The sequence below is a fragment of the Montipora foliosa genome, chromosome 14 (genome assembly GCF_036669935.1).
Source record: "Montipora foliosa isolate CH-2021 chromosome 14, ASM3666993v2, whole genome shotgun sequence".
Classification (NCBI taxonomy): Eukaryota; Metazoa; Cnidaria; class Anthozoa; order Scleractinia; family Acroporidae; genus Montipora; species Montipora foliosa.
Window position 1 is genome coordinate 23,370,901 of NC_090882.1, and position 23,682 is coordinate 23,394,582.

At 40.0% G+C, this 23,682-nt stretch overlaps 3 protein-coding genes across 7 annotated transcripts in view; 1 reads left to right on the forward strand and 2 right to left on the reverse strand.

Annotated features, from left to right (window-relative positions):
• The window catches only part of LOC137984677 (uncharacterized), an 18,256-nt gene extending 18,154 nt beyond the window's left edge, over positions 1-102 (forward strand). For all 5 annotated transcript variants that reach the window (XM_068831918.1, XM_068831917.1, XM_068831915.1 and 2 more), the window contains one exon: positions 1-102. This exon is cut by the window's left edge and continues 1,661 nt beyond it. The gene's annotated coding sequence lies outside the window, so the exon portion shown is untranslated.
• A 127-nt stretch (positions 103-229) lies between these two features.
• On the reverse strand, positions 230-10,949 carry LOC137984529 (uncharacterized). The gene is made up of 4 exons (XM_068831694.1): positions 10,894-10,949; positions 9,173-9,753; positions 5,312-5,498; positions 230-4,445 (listed from the first exon to the last, which is right to left on the reverse strand). The coding sequence occupies exons 1-3, from the start codon at positions 10,947-10,949 to the stop codon at positions 5,422-5,424; spliced, it is 714 nt and encodes a 237-aa protein (XP_068687795.1). The 3' UTR covers positions 230-4,445; positions 5,312-5,421.
• LOC137984528 (uncharacterized) lies at positions 2,062-2,868 on the reverse strand. Its single transcript, XM_068831693.1, has one exon. It carries the CDS (start codon positions 2,866-2,868, stop codon positions 2,062-2,064), a length of 807 nt encoding a protein of 268 aa, XP_068687794.1.
• Positions 10,950-23,682: the final 12,733 nt, after the last annotated feature.

Consider the following 23,682-nt stretch of genomic DNA (forward strand, 5'->3'; position numbering starts at 1 on the left):
ATGTTTTATGAAGATTTAGATTAGTCGACTTGATAGAAAATATAAACAGAGAACTGCTGCCCACTTCAAAGTTGCAGAAAATAAAATAAAAGTTCATACTTACCTAATCGTACTTGGAACAACTTGGAGTATCCCCCACCCCCTAAGAATTCTAATTCACACATCGATGTGAAGCCTAAGGTGGGGTGGGTCAGGCATGGGGGTGGGGATTTTGACATTTTTTGAAAAAAAAAATCAAATTCCTAACTCCTGGGACAACATATTTAGTCAAAAGTATCAAAATTCCCCATCGTCAGGCAAGCAAAGGTCAGTTGTACACCTCAAAAAGCTCCAAATGTAGCCATCCTGGGGACATCATGTACAAACAAAATCCCTACTCACGGGACAGCCTTGAAATCAAATTCTTGTGGGTAGCCTGACCCCCACTCGGGCTTAGCATTGATAGGTGCATAAACATCCTATACTGTTGTTAAAAATTTAAGGCTCTTTACATGATGGGCGTCAATATTTTCTTGTATGTAGAGGAAGGGATCAAACAATTATGCAAAAACTTTTTTTTTCAATTTATTTTCAATTTCTTTTTTTAACATCTTTTCATCTTGTTGGGTCGAAGAATTGGGATATTTGCTGCCGCAGCGAGTGAGCCTGAAGCGAACGAGCGAGGCAGCTCTCTAATCAGCAGAGGTTTACATTATAGGGGCTTGCGATCACTTTTTCTTACCAAACGCAAGGAATTGTGGTTATGCGCAAATGGGAGATTTTGGATGCGCAGTGGTATGCGCAAGGAATTGTGGTTATTCGCGAACGGAAATATTTTAGGATGCGCAGTGATATGGTGCAAGGAGTTGTGGTCATGCGCCAATGGATGAGTTAGGATGCGCAGTGAACCATGTTCTTGCTTGTTTCTTAAAGCAGTGTCAAATTGTGGTGCGTAAATTGTATGCATCAACTTCATGCCTCATGGCGAATCGATGGCGAGGTGTGACAACGGTTACCGGTCCAAAGATTACCGATTACCAATAATCTAATAACATTGAACCGGTTACAAGCCGAAGAGACTGAAATTCGTTCTACCTTGTTTAGTGGTGTTAAACACTCACACAGTTCGTATTACGTTGAACGATGTGCTGCACCGGCGGTAGCCCTAAGATGTCTGCTTACTTGTGTCCAAAATAAATAAATAAATAATCAGCTGCGAAGGCAATGCAAAGACTACTGCACAATCACAACAAGAAAGTAAAAAAAAAACAAGAGCGCGACCTGTGTTATTTTGAAAACCATGCCACAAAAAAAACAACATACGCGCATTTATTGTCGCTTACCCAAGACAACGGAACATTTATCAAATCACGTCACCTACGACATGTAATTTGCATACAGACAGGCTAACGAACTTCGTCTGAACAGCTTTTCCATCTCGACTACTTTACTCTCGTTCGAACAGCTTATTCACCTCGACTACTTTACTTGGCGGCGAGTTAGTTGGTGGCGAGGTGGTTTCTTGGTGGCGTGTTGGTTGGTGGCGAGATGGTTTCTTGGTGGCGAAACTCCCTGGTGGCGAGATGACCGGATACTGTGACAAGGGATCGAGACAATAAAGCCCATACACATGCGATTCACATCTAGCTCCCCTTTACCGCAAAATCAAAAGGATGGAAATCGAAAGATGTGGAAATCGAAAGAAGTGAAAATTGTAGCCGCAGAAATCTCACTTATGAATTCTGTGCCGGTACGCATTAAATGCCTCTGGAGGGTTGACATTGTCGAAGACGCGTCCAGCATCGCCGGATATGTGAAAATGCTAAAACTTAAGTTTAACTTCATGTTCGGATGAAAAGGAGTAGATCGTAGCATAGGATAGGATAGGATAACTTTATTTAGACACGTAAACTCATCAGTCACAACTGTAAAAACCTAATTATTTACTAGAATAATTACAAATTACACAACGACTAGAACTACATTAATCTAAAATACTCTAAATAATCAATTATAGCTATAATATTAAATGACAAAATAAAACCTGCTTTACATGAGTGCCGTGTATTAAGAATTCTAAATTTAACCTGATGAAAAGAGACGCTCACAGCCAGCCCGGAACGCGCTAAGGGAGTCAGCCTGCCGCAACTCGATTGGTAAGCTATTCCAAAAAACTGCTCCAGAGTAACTGAAGCTATTCTTCCTATAGTGTGTGTGTGGCTGTGGGATGGCTAGTTTGCCCTCTGTGTCCCTTGAGGAGTAATTGGAGACGCTACTACGGTCAACAAATTTGTAACTAAGGTAATCTGGAGTAAGATCATTAAGCGACTTATAAACCATCAGAGCCTTATGGATTGTTCGTTGAGAATCAAGTTTTATCCATCCGAGTTTTTTAATGAGGTTATCAGCGTTGGCATCATAATTCGAGTAAGTGAGTATACACGCAGCGCGATTTTGAAGTTTTTGAAGTTTACTGGGTAGGGTTTTGCCGCAGCATCCCCAGACAGAGTTACAGTAGTCGAAGTGAGGCTGTACCAAAGACATGAAGATTGATCGGAGAGTCTCGTGTGGAACGAAAGACCTCACTCTCTTCAAAGCTCCGATACCAGACGCGATTTTCTTACATAAATTCTCAACATGAACATTCCAGGATAGAGTCTGGTCAATATGAACACCAAGAGATTTCGTAGAGGTAACATGAGTTATAGGTGCACCGTCAATCATAAGTGACGGAGGATTGTGAAATGTGCTTAGCCTCTGCCTCGATCCGATCAACATAAACTCAGTTTTAGATGCGTTAAGGGTAAGCTTGTTAACAGTTAACCATTTTTCAACTCTAGCAAGATCCACATTTAACAGTCTGGGATCGTTATCAGATTTGATATCCATGTGACGTCATAACATGGCGGCCATTTCAAAAGTCGGGAATTTTCGTATTCACTTCGCTTTGCTCGTTAGTTGTTCGATTATGCTCGGGCAATTTACCCATAACTCTATTTGACAAGTACCAGAAAGAAAGGAGCCTAACGTGTCTTGAAGATGACAGTATAAGACCAGCGTAAACGATATAAGTTCAGTGTTCCTCAAATTATCGGGTTCATGCTCAGAATTATAAAACTGCAGATATCGAGGCCATAATAGACATAATAACTATGCAGGCATTTCAATGAAAAAATGACGAGTAAATAGATTCGTCTAGAAGATATTGACATTAAACCAGTCTTACTCAAATGTTCTTTGTGAGGAATCCTATTCCCAACCATGAACTGTACAGTTGTACAGCCTCTGCCATATCACTCAAATAAGCTTGATGAGTAGACCACACTTGAGAGGTTTAACGAGGTGAACATACAGCTTTTTAATAACACAGTGAATAACATCAGCAATGAAACACGACAAACGTCAATGGACATTTTAGCCCAAATTTTAGTAAATTTTGTAATAAAACTAACTGACCTCAATGCCTTGTTGTCTGTTCTATAGTCATCTAGCGCTTCTGCGCGATCCGAAATCTTTTAAGCGATATATCACTTTTTAGTTTCCTCTCCGCTCGTAAGAAGAGTAAAAGCTACCTACTCGGTTCTAAAGTCACTCCTGCTCGAAGCGAAAAAAAGGCACTTAAAAGCATGCCAGCCGCCCCAATTCCTCTACAGAATCATAGTACAGGGTTAAGCGCTCCGTTCCAGTAAAATTCCAAGCCAAATTCATCTCCACAGCGCACGAAAGCTCTTTATTTTTAGTAAATTGACGGGTCAACAGATCATCAGTTGCGTGATCGATTCCACATTGCGTTCGCTCTTACATCTCACATATATATAGCGAAAGTGATCAATATAAGTTGCGTGATTAAATTACTCTATTCTTTGCATAGTGCGTTGTAATCCGAGAGGTTTGTTTACGTCTAAGGACAAAATACCTTGACCTTTCAAACGAATATAAATGTTTTTGACGAGTGCTAAGGCTAAGTTTTAACTTTTTTTCCGAGAAAATTCCAACATTGCTTCTGGCGAACTAAACACGATCTCCCCATCAGCGTATTCCATGGCCAGACGTAATACCTTTTTAGAGCACTGAATATTCCCTTCGAAAGTGAACAGACAAACATTCCAGAGTACAAAATGAAAATCTTCTGTTTCGCACGCAAAACGAAAATACAGCTTAACTCTGCATAATTTCAGCCTTAGTAGCCGGCAACTGATCCTAAGTGACATTCTTTATCTTTGCAAATGTCCTGATGTGCATCGCCAACGGAGTTTGGCCCAATTTTGACCAAATAAACATTTCTCACAGACGGCCATGTTCTGTCTGAATAGTAGAAGTAGAATTTTCTAACGTGACAAAATGCTCCTGAGGGGGGATATGACGAAAAGAGCTGAGAAATGGCCTGTAATTGGCTGATGATGACATCATCCGGTGATAACAATTGGCCGAGTGGGCCGGAAATCTGCGTCTGGTCACAGACAAAACTAAAAAAAAACAAGAAGTTTAAAAAACTTTTAACCGCGCTCTTTTTACTCTTGCGCTCACAAAAATATTACGTAATATTTAGCAACAAGGCGTTGTTGGACACGACTCGCAAAGGAATTTTCGCTCGAGCTCATTTTCATCTGATCGCCGAAGGGCAAACATCTCCGCGCGCTGAAGGTGATGTGTAAATAATATTCTTGGGTTGCACTCTCACGCAATAAAAAAAATAGTTCGAAAACTATTCAGTGAATAAACTCAAGAAATTATGATATTATAGGAGATAAATAATTAAGACACTTCTCCAAGTTTTAGGTCTGTACGTTTTCCCGATCTTCAAATATTTGTCGAAATAGTTTTCACAAATTTACAAAGCCCAGTATGGAGCCGCCATGTTGGTGTACCTCCAAGGAACACCAACATGGCGGTCGGAATATAGTGTAAATATCTGGAACTTACTTTGACTATCTAGGCCACTGATTATCTGAACTGATCAAGCAAACATTTAAGTAAATACTTTTCCTAATACTTCAGCTTCTAAAAAGGCTAAAAATGCCGAGATAAGTATATATTCTTGGATAAATACGTTCATAGCTTTATGTCACTAGCGGCTAAATACAGGAATGGCTCCGACCTGTAATTGGATGATAAAAATAGTAATTAGTTAATAAGTTGATGCTTGACTCGAAGTGACACTTTTAACTTTTCACTACATGATATCTCAAACGTTTCGTGTATTTATTTTTAACGCTATAAGCCGCTCGCGTTGCTCTCCTGTTCTATTCATTGCCGCCAAAATCGCGATAATCGTTGATATGTGCATAAACAATCTAAAAAGCAATTAAGGCAGGCAAATTCATCTACTTACATCGAAGGAAATGAATTGATTGCGTGGATAAGGAGACAGAAATGAGAATCGTCTAGATGCCTTTTTAAACGCAACTTGGACTCGGAGTCGACTCGGAGCGATTCCTGTATTTAACCGCTGTACAGGAATGGCTCCATTGCTGATTGACCGTCACATTTTCGTCTAAACACTGGACTTTCCTCTGTTTCTTTAAAAAAAGCAAAACAAATTTAAAGTCGATTGACAAACTATAATAAGCCCGTTTTACTTTTCTCTGTAGCAAAATAAGAGGTTGAGAATAGCAAACAGCTGTCTTACTTTTCCGGAGCGATTCCTGTACTTAACTTCTGCCGTGATGAATATGTACAGGAATGGCTCCGATCGTGAGATCGGTGAATGGTCCTCAGACCAATACTTTTACACGCATCACTGTATCACACAGGACGAAAGAACAAGAACATAAGTTCATTTTTGCATACACGTACAGGATCTGCTTATGCTTATTGCAATGCACTATGATAAAATTGGAGCATTTTTTTTAATGTTGCGAAATACTAGAGAGTCACATTACCTTTGTTAATTATTATTACTTGTAAATCAAAGGCGAAGGGAGGGGTGGGCAATGCTTAATACTTGATATGCAAACAGTTCTGCTAGCTCTTGTTTTTTGGCATGAAACTCTATTCGATTTTGCAAGAGCTTTGCCTTGTTTATTTTTTTCTTCAGAAAGATGTTTTAATATATTTTAATATCTTTTATATCATTAAAATAATATAAAAATAAACAGGAATACTGATACACTAGTGGTGTGCATTATCACTCACTATAAAACTGGAACTTTTCATTTGACGCGCAATTTCTCAATATTTTCACATGACCCTCAGAATTTGCTGGTAAATTTAGCTAAACTGATTGAACATGAACTACAAGATCTGAAAAAGTGTCACTTTCAGTCAAGGGTTAACTTATATAGAGGATATTACACGGTGGCGAGAAGATATGAATTTTATGTTCGAGTGGCAAGAACAATATTGTTCTTGCCACGAGAACATAAAACTCATATCTTCAAGCCAACGTGTAATGTTCTTTTTATTATACGGTGGAGAGTGTTTAACAAAAGCAAAAGACGGGAATCGTGACGTCATTGGACGATACGACACTCACAAAAGTGACATACGGAAAATACGCCACTCGGGTCCCGGATGACGTGGCGTATGGAATCTACGAGTGGTTTAGTTCCCTGTAAAACACTCTGCTCCATATAATAATATCTAACATTACTATTTTTAACATCCAATTACAGGTCGGAGCCATTCCTGTACAGCGATTGCTCCGAGTCCAAGTTGCGTTTGAAAGGAATCAAGACGATTCTGTCTCCTAATCCACGCAAACAATTCATTTCCCGCGATGTAAGTATATGAATTTGCCTGCCTTAATTGCTTTTTAGATTGTTTATGCACATATCAACGATTATCGCGATTTTGGCGGCAATGAACAGAACAGGAGAGCAACGCGAGCGGCCTATAGCGCTAAAAATAAATACACGAAACGTTTGAGATATCATGTAGTGAAAATTTAAAAGTGTCACTTCGAGTCAAGCATCAACTTATTAACTAATTACTATTTTTATCATCCAATTACGGGTCGGAGCCATTCCTGTATTTAGCCGCTAGTCTTTATGTCACGCACCGCCATAGCTCTGAAATTTATTAAAATGCGCCTGTTTTTAGACGAAACATGATCTTGAGCTGAAAAGGTGTTCACAAATAGAAATCTACCCCCTCTCATGCCTGATGAAGATAACTTTGTTTGCTCTTTAGTTTTGGATTTTAAAAAATAATGACGTCACGTGCAATCCAAGGTGAAAGATTTCTCAAATTACATATCCTTCCTAAATATTTCGCAGGCCGACTTACAGATGTCTTCTACTCAATTCACAAAGCAGCCATTTTCAACACTGAAAAACGAGATGTAGTTGTTTGCAATCCGTGTCAATCTTCTCCATCCTTAACCATCCTTGTTCCCTTATGATTTATTATCATCTCTTTGATGTTTTTCTATCTTTGTAAAGTATTATTTTCAGGTTCCTTCAATTTAATGGTAATTTCGTCGGTGCTCAAAATGACTCAAAGTACCATGACTGAGCCCCTTTAGATTTCAGGAGCTTTATTTACCGGTCAGCAGAATCACTCCAAAAAACAAAAACTTTACAGATGATGGGAGGAAATCATTTGCATATCATTTGCATGATCTGCACCACCACTAAAACCCTTAGATTGCTTACGCAATCTCCGAGTTAAAAACCATGAAAAACCGCCAGCTACGCAGTACAATTTTTAATGAGAACCATTTCTATAAGAACGTCTCAGCTGAGATCTGCCACAGGATTTTAAAAGCATCCTAGAACATTTCAGAACAACCTCAGGCTCAGCCAAATTGTATGTGTTCTTTTGTATCAAAGGAAAAAATGGCCTGGTCATTCCAAAGCTTGTAGCCCCCTCTCCACAGGCCACACTTGGCTCGATTGCTAGCTGTTCGGGAAATCGGCAGAAAGAGAAAAGCACATCCATTACATGTGTTTGCCCTCCACTGCGTCACGCTTACACTACTACCGACTCTGTGCAATCTCTAATAATTCATGTGACATTGCGGGCCAACATGTCACACCCCTACAATTTTGGGACATTGAGTCACAAAAGCCACTGGTTTTTGGACATTTGATTCCGGAGAAATTCGACCATTAAATGGGCATTGTCTATCATCTATCGTCTATCGTCCATTGTCCAGAACTCCTAGCCAACTCCCAGTGTCCATACCTGCTGCAGTGCCCTACTTCTGCAAGTTATAACTTTTCAAAAATCCCCCACCCCAGTGTCCAGACTAGGTGCAGTACCCTGTTTCTGCAAGTGATAACATTTCAGAGATACCCCAACCCAACCCCCAATGTCCAGACCAGATTCAGAGCCCTGATTCTGCTGCAAACACATTTTAACAACCCCATGTAAGAACTGGAGATCAAAGAAGAAACAGAAGAAATAGCGAGTAGTTACAGAGTACTACTACTACTACTACTACTACTACTACTACTACTACTACTACTACTACTACTACTACTACTACTACTACTACTACTACTACTACTACTACTACTACTACTACTACTACTACTACTACTACTACTACTACTACTACTACTACTACTACTACTACTACTATTGCTACTGCTACTGTATGTAACTTCCTGATTTCTGTACTCTTTTTAGTTAAGACATGGCCCACTTAGACTAGCTAGCTACCTGTGGGCACATCCAATTTGTTAAAATACTTGTCAGAAAGTAAAGAGAACTGAGCACTTTGTGTAAACTGGGGAGCTGATCACAGAAAACAGCTGCTGTTTGTGTTCTGTAGTGGGTTGCTCTTTGAAAATAGACCTTCAAAATGAGGACCCCTCATGAGTCCTCTTAATTAAGTCTGCAGAACACACACTTTGAGTCCTCATAAGAAGGTGAAAAAACCACAAACTCAAAAAAGGTGCTTTTTTATCGTCTATCGTCCATCTTCCAGGTTTAGCACATGCCAGAAACTTCAGTCAAAAATATTACAGCAAAATTATTTTACAAGACGCCACAACAATTTTCGGAATTTCCGGTACTTAGCTTCAAATTTCAGTTAAAAAACATCAGCCAAAGTTTTCACTAGAAGCGATTTTCTTCGCAACGTAGGGTCCAACTGGGGCCTAATTTCATAAAATGTTTTCCACTAGTAAAATGTAACTCACGCCAAAGTTTCGAAGCCATCGCGTTAAAACCGAAAAAGTTAAGCTTACATGGCAAAACGTTCGTCATAGCTCAATGACAATTAAACTGTCGAGATACCACTTACCGATGCCAAGTCCTTTCCAACCAGCCTTGTCGGGTGTTATGACTGTCGGGTTCCCTGCAGTAGCTGCGTCCTTTCCATGACTTGCGTTAACCACACACTGGCCATCATCAATAAGCGCCATGAGAAACGTATCGGCAATGTGCAAGTTAACTTTCGACTCCGAATCAAATTTCTTCAGTCTTGTAACTTCTTCCTGGATAATCCACTCCGTAGAAAACTTTGACATGGCTTTGCAAAGTTTATCAAGAGCCTTACGTTTATCTGGCGTTTCTGGAAATACTCCTTGTCTTGCATTTTCAATGCACCTAAGGGCATTTGCAAACAACGTAGAACATGGAATTTTAACAAATACGTCTTGTTCTTTTTGAACACGATACAATCGTACGTCAATTTGGCTGAATGTCAAACCAAAAGTAGGTATGACATCTGTTTGCAATACGTAAAAACTGTTGGATATCCTTGAAAACGCCTCAATTGCGAGCAAAGTAGGGAGACCTGCAACCTCGTCCCCAGGGTCTTCTCGCTTTCTAATATGGCGGCGGTTTGGCGGCGGTAGGAGAAAGACCCTGGCACACAGTGAACTAAAACGATCGCTGATTGGTGTATTCTATTGCGCGTTCATACGTGCGCTCTCATTGGTTTATTCCTTCCCAAACAAAAATGGTGGCTCATAGGTTCTTCGTGGAAACTGAGAACAGAGCCTGAGGCTTTAAAAGTGGAAAGGATGCCTGTTTGATCTTCTTTTAAACCCTGCTGTACTGTTAGAAGTAACTAAAGAGCTTTAAGCAACATTTAGGACAGATCGCCGATAATTCACGCTTCTCCGTGGTGATCATGTTCCTCAATTCAAGTACTCAGCTGCCGGCAGTACAGTTAGAACTGCTTCTCCTTCTTCGTCTTTTAAGACCTCTGGACTGGTAATCGCTGCTCTTGCATATATTGTAAGTACAGTAGAACCCCAATAACACGAACTCGGATAACTAGAACTTCCCGCTAACTCAAACTTAGTCCTATTGCCCTTGAATTTCACCCCACTTTTCAGTCATTTTTACTCGGTTAACTCGAACTCGGATACCTCGATTTCCCCGCCGCGCCAACTCGAGCTAAATTTCCTTTCTCTTGATCAAAAATTCACTGAAAGTTACCCCGATAACTCTAGCTCTGGTTCTTGTAACTGCACGTGGATGCCATCCCTATTAGCTCTTCTTTTCTATAATTGGTACAACACTAAACTAACACTGTGGTCAACACTACATACATTTGATGTTTGATTGGTGCAACGAACTAATCTTATTTTATCATAAAAATGCCCAATTACCATTTTTATAAAATAAGTTTAATTTACAGTGCACTAAACATTGAAGTGCTAAAAAATCACCAACCATCGATTTTTAATGTGGCAACTTGAATTGTGCCATCCACCCTGTTAACTTGAAACCTCGCTATGTCAAATTGTTTTTCGTTTCACCAGTAGAGTTTGAGTTACTACAATCAGTGACACAATGTTGGTACACCGACGGCGTTAATCGAGCATCCCTCCCTCTCCCACCTTTCAATGTTGCTTAGAAACTAAAACGTACTGAACAGTTTGTTTGGGTGCATTGCGCTATGCAACATTGAACGGGGGAAAGGGGGTGGGTGTTCCAACGACTTATGACAGTGATTGTATTATTGAATAAAGTATCGAATAACCTTAACGTAATCATGTCACGTTGCTGTACGTCTGAAGATATCCAGTCTGTATTCTTTTGATGTTGTAATGAATTTGCGCAACCATTTTATGAAAATCGTTGTGTGGCCTTTGGAAACACTGAATACCACTGGTAAGGAAATGAATAAATAAACGTTAGTTCATGTTAACGCATAGCAACGCATCATGCTATTGTACGTAGCAACGCGTCGCGTCACATCGCAGGTGGTCTGAGATTTGATTACAGTAATGAAAATTGGTTTTCAAACATAGAAAACATGGATAACGCTGTAGTTGAACAGTCATCACAAGTAGAATTAGGAGTAAGAGAAGTAAGACGTGTCTACCTTATAACGTATAGTCAAGCTGATACTACTAAAGTATCTTCTCGACAGCGTTTTGCTGAAATTGTCTTAGAGGCCTTTCAGTTACGACAAGTTTCCAACGAATCAACAGTTCAGCAATGGGCGTGTTGTCTCGAGCTCCATCAAACAGGGGGAATTCATTTCCATATGGCCATTAAACTTAGAAGACCAAGACAATGGTTGTCGGTTCGGCAGTTTATTCATACACGATACGGAATTAATGTCCATTTCTCGAATCGTCATGTGAACTATTACACTGCATGGAGTTATGTTATCAAGGAGGATAACGATGTTGTGATGTCTTCCAATCACCCTGATCTTTGGAACACACCTCCACCCGCGACAACAGCTGCTAGCGAGGCTATAGCTGCAGAAAGGGAACACGAACAAGAAATTGAAGGCCAAGAGTCCGGCGAAGAAAGCTCTGTAACAAGATCATCTTCTAAAAAGCGAAAACGACCACCGCGTCTTACCATGTTTGACGTTTCCGAAATTGCTGTCTCCAAAGGTATCAAAACATACTTGGAACTCCTTGCACTTGCCAAGAGACAGAAAATGGAAGGGAAAACAGATCTGGCACAGTTCATTGTCAACCGAGGGAAAAAAGCAGTCGAGGAAGCAATCAGGACGGGGTGGGAGATTGAAAAATCTGAGGAGACGTTAAGGCGTCAGCGAATGTCGCGTATGGAAATTCTCCAAGAAGCTTTCGAAGGAAATTGCGCAGAAAATTGTGACGGCCGTTGGTTGCATATTGCACTGAATATTCTTCAACGAAATGGCATCGCGCGAGATGATTTCTCTGCAGCTATGCGCGAACTATTGGAAAAAGGAAGAGGAAAATATCGTAATATTTTTCTCAAAGGTCCAGCCAATTGTGGAAAAACATTTCTATTAAATCCATTGACAGTTATTTATAGAACATTTTTAAACCCAGCGAGCACAACATTTGCTTGGGTTGGCGCAGAGTTAGCCGAAATAATATTTTTAAATGATTTTCGCTGGTCTGCTCAAGTGTTACCATGGCAAGATATGTTGCTATTGTTGGAGGGACAGCCAGTTCACTTTTCGGCGCCCAAGACACATTATGCGCAAGACATAGTCTTCGAGAAGGACACTCCAATTTTCGGTACTTCTAAAAGTGAAATTGTTGCAATTAAAGGGGGTGTGGTAGATGATATAGAAACTCAAATGATGTCCGTAAGATGGCGTGTCTTTACCATGTATGCTCAGATACCGGAGTCGGAGCAAGTCGTTTTGAGCCCTTGCGGGAAATGTTTCGCTAAACTAATACTAGAATGAACAATGATGACATTGATTTAGTGTACCATTAAAATTTGCCACGTTTTATTACTCTGCGTGCAGCCTTCTCCTAAATACTATACCAAAATCACTAGTAAATTACAAATGCAATATACTAAAAGCAATGAGTAAATACTTATTTTCCTTAATGAAAAAAAAAAAAAGATTACACACCTAAGAAGTGTAGCACTTCAGTGTACATTATAATGATTTCCGCTGTATACTGTTACGCAATAAACAACGGGTTACCATTGTAACCCGATGAGTTTTTAAAAGGTTATCACAGTACTTGACTTTATCAATTTCGACGGGTTACAATGGTAACCCGTTTAAAACAGATTACAACCTTTTCTCATTCCCTCATGTGTTGATCTTGTTTTAGGCTGTACATCATTATATTAAGATACTTCAACATTACATTGCTAATTCACATTAGGAGACATCTTTATATATTAAGAAAATTTGTATTCTGTTTAATATTTAATGCGGCAACCTTTGTTATCAATAATCTGTTGAAGGCGCTGCGGCATTGAAGCGATAGTTTTGTTTATTATATTAACTGGAATACTGTAAATAGTGCGTATTACCCTGGCTTTGAATTCTTCGAAGGTTTCTTTAGTTATTTTTAGTTGTAAGGCATCATCCTTCAGTCTTACTCTCACTAAATGAAAAAAATTCTCGATAGGGTTAAGGTCTGGACTTCTGGGAGGAATTTCAATTAGAGACATATCACAGTTACAATTCTCCATCGCTCTTTTTGCAGCTCTACTGTTTTGTGAAGGATCCCCATCTTGCAGCCACAACCTACTTCCATTTTTGTTCGCCTTGAGGAATAATGAGTTGAAATGCTTTTCAATAAAAGTAGCGAAAAAATTACCCGTTAGGTGATCATATGACTCACAAAGAACTACCCCCTCACTATAGGTTATAGCAACAAAAAGCTTCACTAGCTTACTACCAGTTCCTTCCTTACTGCCATTTGCTGTGCATCCGAACGTTAATCCTTCGCCTCGTTTTCTCCAAATTCTTGCTTTAGGTGCCGTTGCCACTTTTAATGGGTTCGTTTTGAAAGCGAATGAGACCCCATCCAAGTAAAATGCCACTTGCCTCGTCCAAACGTCGCCATCATAAATTGTTTTCATTACATTGCAAAATGTAACTCGCCTTGGCATATCATCTTTAGTCAATAGTCCTTTCTTTCGCGTCTGCAAATAGTGGAATCCTTGGCGTTGAAGTAAGCGGTTCACTGTTCTCTCGGAAACCTCTTCACTGCTCACCCCACTTTCCCGCATTAAATCTCTGAGAGAAAAACAGGGATTTTCATTTCTCAGTTTCCTGACGTTTCGAATCAGGAGACGTTGTTGCAGGGCAGTTAGTTTTTGCGGGCGTCCCGTTCTTTTTGGGCAAGATGAAATTCTCCGGATTGCCCCTTTTAAAATCCTACAAGCTGAAGTCGGTGAAATTTCGCATGCCCTTGCTATGGCTCTAAGGCTCATATCAGTGTTCCTTCGTAGTTGAAAGACTGTCACTCTAATCTCAGCGGAGACATATCCTCTAAAAACCATCTTAAGGAATCAAAATCTTTGGTTAATAAGCTGAATACTATGGGAATAGCATATACCCCTATTACTTTTATTCTTTAATTAAGAGGCGAAAAACGTGGCATGTTGGCACAGCCATCTTTACGCGAACGTTCCAGTACTGACTGCCATGTATCGTTACATGAAATTTACACCTTATCACGTAGAGACAATCAGTGACACAATGTTGGTACACCGACGGCGTTAATCGAGCATCCCTCCCTCTCCCACCTTTCAATGTTGCTTAGAAACTAAAACGTACTGAACAGTTTGTTTGGGTGCATTGCGCTATGCAACATTGAACGGGGGAAAGGGGGTGGGTGTTCCAACGACTTATGACAGTGATTGTATTATTGAATAAAGTATCGAATAACCTTAACGTAATCATGTTACGTTGCTGTACGTCTGAAGATATCCAGTCTGTATTCTTTTGATGTTGTAATGAATTTGCGCAACCATTTTATGAAAATCGTTGTGTGGCCTTTGGAAACACTGAATACCACTGGTAAGGAAATGAATTTTTGTACAGTTCATGTTTTCTTAAATAAACGTTAGTTCATGTTAACGCATAGCAACGCATCATGCTATTGTACGTAGCAACGCGTCGCGTCACATCGCAGGTGGTCTGAGATTTGATTACAGTAATGAAAATTGGTTTTCAAACATAGAAAACATGGATAACGCTGTAGTTGAACAGTCATCACAAGTAGAATTAGGAGTAAGAGAAGTAAGACGTGTCTACCTTATAACGTATAGTCAAGCTGATACTACTAAAGTATCTTCTCGACAGCGTTTTGCTGAAATTGTCTTAGAGGCCTTTCAGTTACGACAAGTTTCCAACGAATCAACAGTTCAGCAATGGGCGTGTTGTCTCGAGCTCCATCAAACAGGGGGAATTCATTTCCATATGGCCATTAAACTTAGAAGACCAAGACGATGGTTGTCGGTTCGGCAGTTTATTCATACACGATACGGAATTAATGTCCATTCCTCGAATCGTCATGTGAACTATTACACTGCATGGAGTTATGTTATCAAGGAGGATAACGATGTTGTGATGTCTTCCAATCACCCTGATCTTTGGAACACACCTCCACCCACGACAACAGCTGCTAGCGAGGCTATAGCTGCAGAAAGGGAACACGAACAAGAAATTGAAGGCCAAGAGTCCGGCGAAGAAAGCTCTGTAACAAGATCATCTTCTAAAAAGCGAAAACGACCACCGCGTCTTACCATGTTTGACGTTTCCGAAATTGCTGTCTCCAAAGGTATCAAAACATACTTGGAACTCCTTGCACTTGCCAAGAGACAGAAAATGGAAGGGAAAACAGATCTGGCACAGTTCATTGTCAACCGAGGGAAAAAAGCAGTCGAGGAAGCAATCAGGACGGGGTGGGAGATTGAAAAATCTGAGGAGACGTTAAGGCGTCAGCGAATGTCGCGTATGGAAATTCTCCAAGAAGCTTTCGAAGGAAATTGCGCAGAAAATTGTGACGGCCGTTGGTTGCATATTGCACTGAATATTCTTCAACGAAATGGCATCGCGCGAGATGATTTCTCTGCAGCTATGCGCGAACTATTGGAAAAAGGAAGAGGAAAATATCGTAATATTTTTCTCAAAGGTCCAGCCAATTGTGGAAAAACATTTCTATTAAATCCATTGACAGTTATTTATAGAACATTTTTAAACCCAGCGAGCACAACATTTGCTTGGGTTGGCGCAGAGTTAGCCGAAATAATATTTTTAAATGATTTTCGCTGGTCTGCTCAAGTGTTACCATGGCAAGATATGTTGCTATTGTTGGAGGGACAGCCAGTTCACTTTTCGGCGCCCAAGACACATTATGCGCAAGACATAGTCTTCGAGAAGGACACTCCAATTTTCGGTACTTCTAAAAGTGAAATTGTTGCAATTAAAGGGGGTGTGGTAGATGATATAGAAACTCAAATGATGTCCGTAAGATGGCGTGTCTTTACCATGTATGCTCAGATACCGGAGTCGGAGCAAGTCGTTTTGAGCCCTTGCGGGAAATGTTTCGCTAAACTAATACTAGAATGAACAATGATGACATTGATTTAGTGTACCATTAAAATTTGCCACGTTTTATTACTCTGCGTGCAGCCTTCTCCTAAATACTATACCAAAATCACTAGTAAATTACAAATGCAATATACTAAAAGCAATGAGTAAATACTTATTTTCCTTAATGAAAAAAAAAAAAAGATTACACACCTAAGAAGTGTAGCACTTCAGTGTACATTATAATGATTTCCGCTGTATACTGTTACGCAATAAACAACGGGTTACCATTGTAACCCGATGAGTTTTTAAAAGGTTATCACAGTACTTGACTTTATCAATTTCGACGGGTTACAATGGTAACCCGTTTAAAACAGATTACAACCTTTTCTCATTCCCTCATGTGTTGATCTTGTTTTAGGCTGTACATCATTATATTAAGATACTTCAACATTACATTGCTAATTCACATTAGGAGACATCTTTATATATTAAGAAAATTTGTATTCTGTTTAATATTTAATGCGGCAACCTTTGTTATCAATAATCTGTTGAAGGCGCTGCGGCATTGAAGCGATAGTTTTGTTTATTATATTAACTGGAATACTGTAAATAGTGCGTATTACCCTGGCTTTGAATTCTTCGAAGGTTTCTTTAGTTATTTTTAGTTGTAAGGCATCATCCTTCAGTCTTACTCTCACTAAATGAAAAAAATTCTCGATAGGGTTAAGGTCTGGACTTCTGGGAGGAATTTCAATTAGAGACATATCACAGTTACAATTCTCCATCGCTCTTTTTGCAGCTCTACTGTTTTGTGAAGGATCCCCATCTTGCAGCCACAACCTACTTCCATTTTTGTTCGCCTTGAGGAATAATGAGTTGAAATGCTTTTCAATAAAAGTAGCGAAAAAATTACCCGTTAGGTGATCATATGACTCACAAAGAACTACCCCCTCACTATAGGTTATAGCAACAAAAAGCTTCACTAGCTTACTACCAGTTCCTTCCTTACTGCCATTTGCTGTGCATCCGAACGTTAATCCTTCGCCTCGTTTTCTCCAAATTCTTGCTTTAGGTGCCGTTGCCACTTTTAATGGGTTCGTTTTGAAAGCGAATGAGACCCCATCCAAGTAAAATGCCACTTGCCTCGTCCAAACGTCGCCATCATAAATTGTTTTCATTACATTGCAAAATGTAACTCGCCTTGGCATATCATCTTTAGTCAATAGTCCTTTCTTTCGCGTCTGCAAATAGTGGAATCCTTGGCGTTGAAGTAAGCGGTTCACTGTTCTCTCGGAAACCTCTTCACTGCTCACCCCACTTTCCCGCATTAAATCTCTGAGAGAAAAACAGGGATTTTCATTTCTCAGTTTCCTGACGTTTCGAATCAGGAGACGTTGTTGCAGGGCAGTTAGTTTTTGCGGGCGTCCCGTTCTTTTTGGGCAAGATGAAATTCTCCGGATTGCCCCTTTTAAAATCCTACAAGCTGAAGTCGGTGAAATTTCGCATGCCCTTGCTATGGCTCTAAGGCTCATATCAGTGTTCCTTCGTAGTTGAAAGACTGTCACTCTAATCTCAGCGGAGACATATCCTCTAAAAACCATCTTAAGGAATCAAAATCTTTGGTTAATAAGCTGAATACTATGGGAATAGCATATACCCCTATTACTTTTATTCTTTAATTAAGAGGCGAAAAACGTGGCATGTTGGCACAGCCATCTTTACGCGAACGTTCCAGTACTGACTGCCATGTATCGTTACATGAAATTTACACCTTATCACGTAGAGACAATCAGTGACACAATGTTGGTACACCGACGGCGTTAATCGAGCATCCCTCCCTCTCCCACCTTTCAATGTTGCTTAGAAACTAAAACGTACTGAACAGTTTGTTTGGGTGCATTGCGCTATGCAACATTGAACGGGGGAAAGGGGGTGGGTGTTCCAACGACTTATGACAGTGATTGTATTATTGAATAAAGTATCGAATAACCTTAACGTAATCATGTTACGTTGCTGTACGTCTGAAGATATCCAGTCTGTATTCTTTTGATGTTGTAATGAATTTGCGCAACCATTTTATGAAAATCGTTGTGTGGCCTTTGGAAACACTGAATACCACTGGTAAGGAAATGAATTTTTGTACAGTTCATGTTTTCTTAAATAAACGTTAGTTCATGTTAACGCATAGCAACGCATCATGCTATTGTACGTAGCAACGCGTCGCGTCACATCGCAGGTGGTCTGAGATTTGATTACAGTAATGAAAATTGGTTTTCAAACATAGAAAACATGGATAACGCTGTAGTTGAACAGTCATCACAAGTAGAATTAGGAGTAAGAGAAGTAAGACGTGTCTACCTTATAACGTATAGTCAAGCTGATACTACTAAAGTATCTTCTCGACAGCGTTTTGCTGAAATTGTCTTAGAGGCCTTTCAGTTACGACAAGTTTCCAACGAATCAACAGTTCAGCAATGGGCGTGTTGTCTCGAGCTCCATCAAACAGGGGGAATTCATTTCCATATGGCCATTAAACTTAGAAGACCAAGACGATGGTTGTCGGTTCGGCAGTTTATTCATACACGATACGGAATTAATGTCCATTCCTCGAATCGTCATGTGAACTATTACACTGCATGGAGTTATGTTATCAAGGAGGATAACGATGTTGTGATGTCTTCCAATCACCCTGATCTTTGGAACACACCTCCACCCACGACAACAGCTGCTAGCGAGGCTATAGCTGCAGAAAGGGAACACGAACAAGAAATTGAAGGCCAAGAGTCCGGCGAAGAAAGCTCTGTAACAAGATCATCTTCTAAAAAGCGAAAACGACCACCGCGTCTTACCATGTTTGACGTTTCCGAAATTGCTGTCTCCAAAGGTATCAAAACATACTTGGAACTCCTTGCACTTGCCAAGAGACAGAAAATGGAAGGGAAAACAGATCTGGCACAGTTCATTGTCAACCGAGGGAAAAAAGCAGTCGAGGAAGCAATCAGGACGGGGTGGGAGATTGAAAAATCTGAGGAGACGTTAAGGCGTCAGCGAATGTCGCGTATGGAAATTCTCCAAGAAGCTTTCGAAGGAAATTGCGCAGAAAATTGTGACGGCCGTTGGTTGCATATTGCACTGAATATTCTTCAACGAAATGGCATCGCGCGAGATGATTTCTCTGCAGCTATGCGCGAACTATTGGAAAAAGGAAGAGGAAAATATCGTAATATTTTTCTCAAAGGTCCAGCCAATTGTGGAAAAACATTTCTATTAAATCCATTGACAGTTATTTATAGAACATTTTTAAACCCAGCGAGCACAACATTTGCTTGGGTTGGCGCAGAGTTAGCCGAAATAATATTTTTAAATGATTTTCGCTGGTCTGCTCAAGTGTTACCATGGCAAGATATGTTGCTATTGTTGGAGGGACAGCCAGTTCACTTTTCGGCGCCCAAGACACATTATGCGCAAGACATAGTCTTCGAGAAGGACACTCCAATTTTCGGTACTTCTAAAAGTGAAATTGTTGCAATTAAAGGGGGTGTGGTAGATGATATAGAAACTCAAATGATGTCCGTAAGATGGCGTGTCTTTACCATGTATGCTCAGATACCGGAGTCGGAGCAAGTCGTTTTGAGCCCTTGCGGGAAATGTTTCGCTAAACTAATACTAGAATGAACAATGATGACATTGATTTAGTGTACCATTAAAATTTGCCACGTTTTATTACTCTGCGTGCAGCCTTCTCCTAAATACTATACCAAAATCACTAGTAAATTACAAATGCAATATACTAAAAGCAATGAGTAAATACTTATTTTCCTTAATGAAAAAAAAAAAAAGATTACACACCTAAGAAGTGTAGCACTTCAGTGTACATTATAATGATTTCCGCTGTATACTGTTACGCAATAAACAACGGGTTACCATTGTAACCCGATGAGTTTTTAAAAGGTTATCACAGTACTTGACTTTATCAATTTCGACGGGTTACAATGGTAACCCGTTTAAAACAGATTACAACCTTTTCTCATTCCCTCATGTGTTGATCTTGTTTTAGGCTGTACATCATTATATTAAGATACTTCAACATTACATTGCTAATTCACATTAGGAGACATCTTTATATATTAAGAAAATTTGTATTCTGTTTAATATTTAATGCGGCAACCTTTGTTATCAATAATCTGTTGAAGGCGCTGCGGCATTGAAGCGATAGTTTTGTTTATTATATTAACTGGAATACTGTAAATAGTGCGTATTACCCTGGCTTTGAATTCTTCGAAGGTTTCTTTAGTTATTTTTAGTTGTAAGGCATCATCCTTCAGTCTTACTCTCACTAAATGAAAAAAATTCTCGATAGGGTTAAGGTCTGGACTTCTGGGAGGAATTTCAATTAGAGACATATCACAGTTACAATTCTCCATCGCTCTTTTTGCAGCTCTACTGTTTTGTGAAGGATCCCCATCTTGCAGCCACAACCTACTTCCATTTTTGTTCGCCTTGAGGAATAATGAGTTGAAATGCTTTTCAATAAAAGTAGCGAAAAAATTACCCGTTAGGTGATCATATGACTCACAAAGAACTACCCCCTCACTATAGGTTATAGCAACAAAAAGCTTCACTAGCTTACTACCAGTTCCTTCCTTACTGCCATTTGCTGTGCATCCGAACGTTAATCCTTCGCCTCGTTTTCTCCAAATTCTTGCTTTAGGTGCCGTTGCCACTTTTAATGGGTTCGTTTTGAAAGCGAATGAGACCCCATCCAAGTAAAATGCCACTTGCCTCGTCCAAACGTCGCCATCATAAATTGTTTTCATTACATTGCAAAATGTAACTCGCCTTGGCATATCATCTTTAGTCAATAGTCCTTTCTTTCGCGTCTGCAAATAGTGGAATCCTTGGCGTTGAAGTAAGCGGTTCACTGTTCTCTCGGAAACCTCTTCACTGCTCACCCCACTTTCCCGCATTAAATCTCTGAGAGAAAAACAGGGATTTTCATTTCTCAGTTTCCTGACGTTTCGAATCAGGAGACGTTGTTGCAGGGCAGTTAGTTTTTGCGGGCGTCCCGTTCTTTTTGGGCAAGATGAAATTCTCCGGATTGCCCCTTTTAAAATCCTACAAGCTGAAGTCGGTGAAATTTCGCATGCCCTTGCTATGGCTCTAAGGCTCATATCAGTGTTCCTTCGTAGTTGAAAGACTGTCACTCTAATCTCAGCGGAGACATATCCTCTAAAAACCATCTTAAGGAATCAAAATCTTTGGTTAATAAGCTGAATACTATGGGAATAGCATATACCCCTATTACTTTTATTCTTTAATTAAGAGGCGAAAAACGTGGCATGTTGGCACAGCCATCTTTACGCGAACGTTCCAGTACTGACTGCCATGTATCGTTACATGAAATTTACACCTTATCACGTAGAGACAATCAGTGACACAATGTTGGTACACCGACGGCGTTAATCGAGCATCCCTCCCTCTCCCACCTTTCAATGTTGCTTAGAAACTAAAACGTACTGAACAGTTTGTTTGGGTGCATTGCGCTATGCAACATTGAACGGGGGAAAGGGGGTGGGTGTTCCAACGACTTATGACAGTGATTGTATTATTGAATAAAGTATCGAATAACCTTAACGTAATCATGTTACGTTGCTGTACGTCTGAAGATATCCAGTCTGTATTCTTTTGATGTTGTAATGAATTTGCGCAACCATTTTATGAAAATCGTTGTGTGGCCTTTGGAAACACTGAATACCACTGGTAAGGAAATGAATTTTTGTACAGTTCATGTTTTCTTAAATAAACGTTAGTTCATGTTAACGCATAGCAACGCATCATGCTATTGTACGTAGCAACGCGTCGCGTCACATCGCAGGTGGTCTGAGATTTGATTACAGTAATGAAAATTGGTTTTCAAACATAGAAAACATGGATAACGCTGTAGTTGAACAGTCATCACAAGTAGAATTAGGAGTAAGAGAAGTAAGACGTGTCTACCTTATAACGTATAGTCAAGCTGATACTACTAAAGTATCTTCTCGACAGCGTTTTGCTGAAATTGTCTTAGAGGCCTTTCAGTTACGACAAGTTTCCAACGAATCAACAGTTCAGCAATGGGCGTGTTGTCTCGAGCTCCATCAAACAGGGGGAATTCATTTCCATATGGCCATTAAACTTAGAAGACCAAGACGATGGTTGTCGGTTCGGCAGTTTATTCATACACGATACGGAATTAATGTCCATTCCTCGAATCGTCATGTGAACTATTACACTGCATGGAGTTATGTTATCAAGGAGGATAACGATGTTGTGATGTCTTCCAATCACCCTGATCTTTGGAACACACCTCCACCCACGACAACAGCTGCTAGCGAGGCTATAGCTGCAGAAAGGGAACACGAACAAGAAATTGAAGGCCAAGAGTCCGGCGAAGAAAGCTCTGTAACAAGATCATCTTCTAAAAAGCGAAAACGACCACCGCGTCTTACCATGTTTGACGTTTCCGAAATTGCTGTCTCCAAAGGTATCAAAACATACTTGGAACTCCTTGCACTTGCCAAGAGACAGAAAATGGAAGGGAAAACAGATCTGGCACAGTTCATTGTCAACCGAGGGAAAAAAGCAGTCGAGGAAGCAATCAGGACGGGGTGGGAGATTGAAAAATCTGAGGAGACGTTAAGGCGTCAGCGAATGTCGCGTATGGAAATTCTCCAAGAAGCTTTCGAAGGAAATTGCGCAGAAAATTGTGACGGCCGTTGGTTGCATATTGCACTGAATATTCTTCAACGAAATGGCATCGCGCGAGATGATTTCTCTGCAGCTATGCGCGAACTATTGGAAAAAGGAAGAGGAAAATATCGTAATATTTTTCTCAAAGGTCCAGCCAATTGTGGAAAAACATTTCTATTAAATCCATTGACAGTTATTTATAGAACATTTTTAAACCCAGCGAGCACAACATTTGCTTGGGTTGGCGCAGAGTTAGCCGAAATAATATTTTTAAATGATTTTCGCTGGTCTGCTCAAGTGTTACCATGGCAAGATATGTTGCTATTGTTGGAGGGACAGCCAGTTCACTTTTCGGCGCCCAAGACACATTATGCGCAAGACATAGTCTTCGAGAAGGACACTCCAATTTTCGGTACTTCTAAAAGTGAAATTGTTGCAATTAAAGGGGGTGTGGTAGATGATATAGAAACTCAAATGATGTCCGTAAGATGGCGTGTCTTTACCATGTATGCTCAGATACCGGAGTCGGAGCAAGTCGTTTTGAGCCCTTGCGGGAAATGTTTCGCTAAACTAATACTAGAATGAACAATGATGACATTGATTTAGTGTACCATTAAAATTTGCCACGTTTTATTACTCTGCGTGCAGCCTTCTCCTAAATACTATACCAAAATCACTAGTAAATTACAAATGCAATATACTAAAAGCAATGAGTAAATACTTATTTTCCTTAATGAAAAAAAAAAAAAAGATTACACACCTAAGAAGTGTAGCACTTCAGTGTACATTATAATGATTTCCGCTGTATACTGTTACGCAATAAA

Coding starts and splice junctions, on each gene's coding strand:
- LOC137984529 (XM_068831694.1), bottom strand. CDS start 10,949: ATGGTTGCGCAAATTCATTACAACATCAAAAGAATACAGACTGGATAT. Junction 9,754..10,893: donor CAGACTGGATATCTTCAGAC/GTACAGCAACGT, acceptor CGATCGTTTTAG/TTCACTGTGTGCCAGGGTCT. Junction 5,499..9,172: donor TTGGAAAGGACTTGGCATCG/GTAAGTGGTATC, acceptor CTTTTTTTAAAG/AAACAGAGGAAAGTCCAGTG.
- LOC137984528 (XM_068831693.1), bottom strand. CDS start 2,868: ATGGATATCAAATCTGATAACGATCCCAGACTGTTAAATGTGGATCTT.